The sequence below is a fragment of the Sphaerodactylus townsendi genome, linkage group LG05, assembly GCF_021028975.2.
Source record: "Sphaerodactylus townsendi isolate TG3544 linkage group LG05, MPM_Stown_v2.3, whole genome shotgun sequence".
Classification (NCBI taxonomy): domain Eukaryota; kingdom Metazoa; phylum Chordata; class Lepidosauria; order Squamata; family Sphaerodactylidae; genus Sphaerodactylus; species Sphaerodactylus townsendi.
Genome location: NC_059429.1, coordinates 89,150,999 through 89,159,386, shown reverse-complemented (window position 1 = coordinate 89,159,386; position 8,388 = coordinate 89,150,999). Strand labels below are relative to the sequence as shown.

General features: G+C 39.8%; 1 protein-coding gene across 2 annotated transcripts in view; it reads right to left on the bottom strand.

Annotated features, from left to right (window-relative positions):
• Window positions 1-3,115: 3,115 nt before the first annotated feature.
• PFKFB2 (6-phosphofructo-2-kinase/fructose-2,6-biphosphatase 2) overlaps window positions 3,116-8,388 on the bottom strand; it is a 40,677-nt gene continuing 35,404 nt past the window's right edge. For both annotated transcript variants that reach the window (XM_048498641.1, XM_048498643.1), the window contains one exon: window positions 3,116-3,344. In XM_048498641.1, coding sequence (XP_048354598.1) covers window positions 3,321-3,344 — 24 coding nt within the window. In that variant the 3' untranslated portion in view covers window positions 3,116-3,320. The remainder of the gene's footprint in view (window positions 3,345-8,388) is intronic.

Here is an 8,388-nt window from a genome sequence, read left to right as displayed (position 1 = left end):
CAGATGCAGATTTCATAATTTATTTTATTATCCAGGCACTGAGAATAAGTACTATTTCAACAACAACAACAAAAACAAGATCAGCAGAGTATTACACTTAACATTAACTACTAATGGCTTACTTATAAAGTACACATTTTGCAGTATGAATTTAAGGCAAAAACATTTTACTAACAATAATACTAGATTTAGATGAATATTTGGTGCATTCAGACATCCTGGCACAAAATGCGTAACCTCAGTAGCTCTTAATGCAGCTAAATATCAGGTGTATCAGAGCCTACTCCCAGCATTTAGAAGATGCATACCGTCAATTAAGAAGTGACTACTGGCAATTAAGATGATTAGATTGTTCTCAGATATGCAGTCAAATATCTTAACATATAAACAATATTATTTATCTCTTGATGTAAGCAAGGGCTCATCATAAACATTAATTCATAAAATGTGCAAATATATAGCAGCATGTTGTGCGTAGATGCAATGTAGTATATTGCTACTTACTTTTCACTTTAAGATACTATTTTAACTCTAAAGAAACAATCCTTTTTTGTATGTAGGGTTCTTTGCTTATAGTACTATCACACTGGAATGTTGCCGTGGGATGTTAAAAGAGGCATTCTATGCTAAAGGCACTGTAAAAGTATTTCCTCAAGGCAGCACTTCCTCTAAATTGTCAGTAACACCAGAAAATTCAGTCAACAGGCTCAGTTGGCAGAAATCAGGAGGTTAGGTCCTGCAGAACATTTCTATGACTGAAAGAACACTTTTTGCTGATTGCTTTCTCTCCATGCAGATCAGCAGATCCTCCTCGTGTTGATTGTGGTGAGCCTCTTGCACCAGGAGCAGCATTTGGTGAGGGAGGTATTTGGGCCTGCAGTAGGAGGGGGAGGCAAGGAAAGTCCACTGGCAGAAATCCTTTCTGTCAGTGGAAATATTCTGAAGGATACAAGGCAAGGTAATGAAATAAATCCTAGGAGTATCAGTTTAAATCCATATGAGATCTGTCATTTCTGTCCAGAATCCAGGAATGAAAAACCCATGGGAAGTTTAGAGCTGAAGTCTATTCTCCACACACACACGCACACACTGCCCAAATTGAGCCAGTCTCACCCTTCATATTAGGTGAACTTGAACACAGGCAAACTAGAGATCAGGGGAACAAAGAAGATAAGCCTTCAAAAACGAAAGTTACTGGCTTGACATCACAGAGATTACAATTGTGTTCCAAGTACAGGGCAAAAATGTGGGCATGGGATGCATTTATTTCAGCAGGAAACTGTAAATCATGCGGAAAATCAGTTCGAGTATTTAACAGTGATTATAATAAGACAACACAGGGAAATAAATGAGCAGAAAACCCCTGAAGACTATGAGTGCAGTACTGAAATTGTACATTTGTTCCTGTTTTTCTCTGTATATACACAAAACATTCTTCTGCTGCTGCCAATTTTGCTAACAACAGAAAATAAACATAGCAATGGCACCTAGCAACTAACCTGAAGTCTGTAACCCTAGTACTATTTGCACATAGTATTTCAAAAGCATCTGCTTAGCTAAAACAGCCCAAGCCCAATGTTTTTAGATTGCACAATACAGGTCTAGCTATGTGAGTGACACTAGAATTATAGGCCGTTTCCGCACGGGCAAATCATGGCGGCCTGGAGACGGTAAAAACACCGTCTCCAGGCCGCCATTCGCACGGGGGGCGCAGCTGCAACGCAGCCGCCCGGCCGGCCTGAAGCCGGCGTTTCCCCAGAGCGCTTCCCAGCGCTCTTTTTGGGGAAACGCTGGCATGAAGCCGCTGCCAAGCGAACGGCAGCGGCTTCATGCCGCCTCCCCCACCCGGCACTCACCTTGTCCCTGGGCCTCCGGCGCGTCGCCGAGGCCTGGGGACACGCCCCCGTGCCCTGCGCCGCTCGAGCAGGTGCGCAGGGCCAGGGGGGCGTGTCCCCAGGCCTCGGCGATGCACCGGAGGCCCAGGGACAAGCCGGGTCGTGCGAGCACCAGCGCTCCGCAGTGCCAGCTGCCCGCCTCTTCCCGGGACCGTCCGTGCGGATGGTCCCAGCGTCTTCGGGTCGGCGCGAGAAGTGCCGACCCAGCCGTTTCCGCTGCCGTGCGGAAACGGCCATACTGTAATTTCCTATAGGTATTTTTGACAAATTGCTTATATCTGATACTAAAGTACATTAAATGAATTTTTAAGAACTGTCTCACAGCCTCAGAAAAATCACCCATATCACTTAAAACTATCTCCTGACAGTATCCAGATCAATGTCCCAAGGTTAGAAAACAAGTATGTTGCTCATTTCAGGAGTTTATGATCTCTTTTCTGTTTACTGGAGACAGGAAAAGAATGTAGCAGAGCCAAACTCATGTTGCATTACAGTACCCCAATCTGGAAACCTTACAATTTTAGCTAGGCTATGTCAATCCTTTTACTTATCACTAAAAAACTAAACAGTACCACATTCTACCCTGAAGATTAATATCTGAGGAACTGTCTGCTAGCTAGAATAATGCTGAAAACATAGTGTTCAAAATTGAATATGGATGAAAGAAAGTTTCAGAATTCCTTCACAATTGCCATATAAGCACATCAGAGAGACTAAAGCTGCAATCCATTCACACTTAAATAGGAATAAGACCCATTGAACAAAGTGAAACTTTCATTTTTGAGTAAATATGCAAAGATTGGACAGTGGATTTTGTGTGATTTCCTGCGATGTTGCTAGTAGGCCAAGTAAATAATACTACAAGTTAAAACAAAATAAGGGTGACAATCACAGCTAGAATATGTTCTATGAACTTTGTGGGTATAAATAGTGCCCAGTATGAATGGCACTGAAACTGGACAGTATGAATTCAAATGAACAGAAACACAAGTGCTGATTTTTTCTCATAGTGATATCTTGCCTTTCATAAAAATATTTCTCCTGGGTTTCCTTGGTTGTGGCCATGACACTTAAACAGGTTCAAACCTGGTATAGATTTGAACAGTAAACTTTCCTCAATTTTCAAAAAGGAATGATTTCATCATATTATAAATGCATCATAAGAGCCTGAGAGATGTTAAGAGAGCTTGCTGTAGCTACAGGAGCATTTATCACAAAGAGAATTTTCATTACCTTTATTTTTAAGAGATACTGGGGATCACACTGTTGATATAAAAAGCCAGCATGCCCACCATGTTTTAAAGCCCCTGAGACAGAAGCTTAATTGAACATATAGACTTCCACCAAATGTATGGAGTTCCAGTCCAGGTTGCTGTGTTTTCTGAGGCTTTCATGATGATTTTCAAAGAAACAAGTGGAATACTTCTACATTGCTAGGCCAGCTGTTTTCTAAAAAGGAGAAACCAAACACACAAATCAAAAAGAACAATGAATAACTAGATCTTAAGACTAGATCTGACAGTCTAGAACACACTCATTTTCTACTAAAATCCTGACAGTACACTGCATCATTTGCCAAAATAGAGTGTTTTTAAGGCCAGGTAAATTTACTCACCCAGATCCCAACCCCTCCATATCATTTCCTCCCTTCTTACATAGATATACTGTTTCCCTCATACCACCCCATCTGTAAAGAAAGTGTGTTTTAATTTATTATTTAATTTATTATTAAATTGACATAATGGTAGCCATTTTGTATTATTTTTTAAATCTAAAATGTCTTGTCTGTTTATTTTAGCAAACGCAGCTGTGAAAGAGATTGGCTTTCATCTACCAAGGTCACGAAAATGGTCGAATGAATTAATTAGAATAGCATTCTTTTTAGTTTCTGTAACTGTTTACACCTGGAAACCTCTGAGATAACAGCTTCTGCTAGGGTTTAATTAGTGCAGTAATCTTACTGGTTCAGCAAGTACCACATGGGATAAAGTCATTTTCTATATAGTTTTAATATGGTGTATTAGAGGTATCTTTTCTGGCTATCCTGTTATGCTGTTACAGCGAGTCATCACTTTGATTTGGCTTGGCACCTTTTGAACTCTGTTCCTGACTTGAAAAGAACTAAATCTACTTGCTCTATGAAATCAGGACAAACGCAAGAATGGACTTTTCTAACTGGATTATATTGGGACTCTTTTTGGCCATACTAGCAACACTAGTTGTTCAGTTTCTGTTTTGTACTCTCTGTTCTTGCCAATATCAGTGCCTTTGAACTGTTTCTTTTAATAAATTTTAAAATAATGTTTATATGTTGTCTGTGTGAGGTGTCTGGTTCAGAAAGAGACCCCACGCACTAGTAGGTCCTGGGGGAGCACCTGGGAGCCTTGACACCATCTGTACCCTAATTTGGTCCTTAAAACTTGTAACATGTAACACATGCCTTCCCCCTGCCTTAATGAGGTTATAAGTCATGCAGCCACTACATCTTGGCTGTTTGTAAACCTGCTATCTATAAAGCACATAAGTTGTTGGTAGCTGTCCTTCCAGCCTGAAAAACATTGACTGACAGTAAAGAATATCACAACTCAGCTCAACAGAAAGTTGTGCCCACCAGATAATCAGAGAGACTTCACTGTCTTCCTTAGGAATCTTTATCCCCTCCGTCATATTTACTCATCTTTCTCTTAATATACATTGATTTTGAGCAAGTTGTATACAACGCTGAAAAAAAAAGTGAATTTAATGAATCAGGCACATTCTCAAATATAAGGGAGGATCCAAAGCATTACTGGTAACCTTCCATTTGTGTATGGGGCTTTTACAGACCCCTTCTAACTGTAGTCTTTCGTTTGGCAATGAACAGCATCCCTCCATGGAACCAGAAGCCCTTCAAAGTGGCAACACATGAAGAGTGAGCAACTGCTACTGAAAAGAGATATTACAAGGGGGATAGTGGTGGTGGTATGGAGCTGGCTCTTAGCCATGACAGGCAATGCTACCAGTATTTTTTTACCCTATACCCTTTGTATACAAATCAAGAGTGTTGTTTTGCCTCCGGAGTATTTGAAATGGATACTAGCAACAAGTGAGGGGAAAAGAAAAGCAACACGGGTTAGATATCTACAATGAATGAACTATTTTATTTACCTGACCCAAAAGAAAGTTCACAGTTCCAATACACTTACTTAAGACCTGTTGATATCACCACAGTATTTATATTTGCCTATCCTATCTGAAAATATCAACTGTATGAAAAAACATATGACTTTATGATATATATTTTCTTTAGCACACAAATGACAATCTAATAAATCACAGATGCACACATTAAAACTTCGTTTGCACATATACAGTGGAACCTCAGTTTTCATTGCCTTTGGTTTTCATCAGTTTCAGTTTTCATCAATTTTTTCAGTGAAAAATTTGTCTCGGTTTTCATTGATTTGCCTCGGTTCTTATCGATTTGCAGTAAGGTTCAGGGGTTTGTGGAGAAAAATCACCCAGACAAAGCTATGGCAGGCCGTGTCTGCAACTTGTTTAATGACAATGTCTTCCCCATTTCAGACAAATCTTAAAGAGGCATCAGAAACAGACCTCTTTGGACAGCTTTCTGGTGCGACACTGGTCCACTGAAGCTGGTCCTAGTGTTATTGTTTGTTACTGTTTTCAGCATTAAACACTATGTTTATTCGCCAAAAATTTGTTTTTGGTATATTTTTGGAGTGCCTAGAAGGGATTAATTGGATTTACATTGATTCCTATGGAAAGTTTGCCTCTGTTTTAATCGGTTTTGGTTTTCATCGATTCTTTTCAGATGGATTACCAACGAAAACCAAGGTTCCATTGTACATCTTCACATGAAAACAAAAACAGCATAAATGTTACTTCCTTTTTTTTGAAGAGCAGCTCTTTATACTGTCTTCATATTGAGGATTTTTTGCTCTTCTCATTTCTGTCGCTTGTATGCATCTGCATGTATTTTGCTCCCTCTAGGGTTTGCTTTGATATTTCATTGCTGTATCTTTCATTTATTTTCATGCACTTTTTTAAAAAGCCAGTAATAGAACAATGGCATATTGACTAGACTAGAGGGAGTGAAATACATGTGGAAAAGGTGGGGGCGGGGGGGAGCTGATACAATACAGGTACACAAGCAACAAAATAACAGATGTGAAAAAGACCCTGGAGGGCAGGGGACTTGATGTTGCTCATGTACATTTATAAAATGTCTGCTAAACAAACCTTGCTAATCCCCCATTTTAAAGCCTAGATCCTTCACTGTTGTAGAAATCCTGAGTGTTCAATGTCCTAAATCCTTTATTGTCCTCTTTGTTAACTACTCTACTGACAGCAACATCTAGTTGCAGGGGTCTGTAAGCATACACTCAAAGGAAAAAAATTACATTAGAAGCTAGTTAGCATCCAACTGGCAATCTACTGAAGTAACACTCAGAAAATGGCTTGCATCTATCCTTTCTCCTCCTCCCCTGCCCTCCAGCCATGCTTTAAATTTTTAAATCATATTTTATAATATGTATAAAGTCACTATACAATTTTTCTCTTGGCACTATCATGGCAAAGCATGTGCAGAAACACTGCATCACTGATTACCATCATTAATATTCACAGTCTACTTTAAAATACAAGCATTAGTTAATCAAATACTAGACAGCCAACAGACATGATTTATACAAAAAATCAAATAGTTTTTTTCTAGTAGATGAGGAATATATTGTGGCTTGAGCACTCTATTCCATGTAGAACTGATACACAGCAAAATATTTGAATGCATCATAGTATGAGTTAGAATGAACTGATTCTTTGCCTGTGTGTTTTCATTCTCAGTGTAACAGTTTCGACATGTTAACAAATATAGTCACAATTACTAATGCACAATAACGTAATAGCAAAGTAGGACCCTAGATATTTTTCTGGACAGAAATAAATCTCTGAACAACACCAAATGGTACAAGAGTATGGGCTTCATCCACAATTAATTTGGCTGTTTTGAGCATAGATCAACATATATGTAAGCAAACTGTTGTCTCTATATCACTGTCCATTGCAAATAATATTTTATGTAAGTCCATTGTACTCAAGACAAAATCTATCTCAAGCAGGTTATCTGGAGATATATTATAGAAATGTTCTAATAAATATATAATTATTGCAAACATCAATATATTTCTTGTTATAGCAAAAGGCACAGTGGAGCATTCAAATGTAATCTCTTGTTCTGGCACTTCCAAAATGTGGCTTATACAGCAAATAGACAGACCAAATAAACAACTTAGGAGAAGGGACAGCTCTTCTTAAGGAGCTCAAATGCCATCATCAGGCAGTTCCTTTTTGATTACATCAAAGAAGAAGAGGAGTTTGGATTTATCCCCCTACCTTTCTCTCCTGTAAGGAGACTCAAAGGGACTTACAAACTCCTTTCCCTTCCTCTCCCCACAACAGGCACCTTGTGAGGTAGGTGGGGCTGAAAGAGTTCTGAACAAACTGTGACTAGCCCAAGGTCACCCAGCAGGCTTCATGTATATGAACAGGGAAACAAAATCCAGTTCACCAGATAAGAGTCTGCCGCTCATGTGAAGGAGGGAGAACCTGGTTCTCCAGATCAGAATCTACCTGCTCTTAACCACTACACCATGCTGGCTCTCTAAAACATACACTCTGTTATCTATAATACAATACAGTGTCATAATGGCTTAGACATATGATATTGCAAATTTGGTAAAACACCCATTTTGCTTCTAGCATACAAATAAGTGTTCAAATATACCTGCTATGGCCTCACTACTATTTCACTTGTATCATTAGAGAGTAAAAGATAGCAAAGCATTTTGCCCTCCAGTCTGAAACATAATCCCAAGAAGCATAGATATGTCAGATAAAACACTTACTACAAATCAAGCAACCCACTATTAAAAGGCTGAGTGGTTCGTCTGGACACATCATGCCACTAACACCATCTTTCCCATAATTGCTCAAGCTCAGAAAGACCACAAAGTAAAGACCACAAATGAAATGAGAAAAAAAAGGACCTCAAAGGGTGCTCAGAGTTTATTGAAATGAACTGTCTGAAGGCCAAGCCCAATATGCAGAGGTAAAATTCAGCCAGTTTGCACCAGTTCTACTGAACTGGTAGCTAACCTGCTGAATCCCACCATGGCACCACCCCAGGATGGCCGCTGATTGGGCTGCCGGCCCAGAGGCACGTGGCCTAATCAGTGGCTCCCCTTGGGTGGCCGCAGCCTTCGGGGGAGGGCTGGGTGGCCTGCCCTGCTTGCTCTTGCACTTGAGTGAATGAATGAATCTAACAATTTCCAACACCCAGGCATCTGTTTGATGCTGGGCCCACATCTGTTGGAAGTGCAGAAGTCTCCCTCCCACAAGAATCTGTGCATAGTTACAGGAATTTGTGTGTGGGGATTTTGGGGCTCTCTATTGGACTTGTCTGTCTTGTTGGAGTTGGAGAATGCCATTTAAA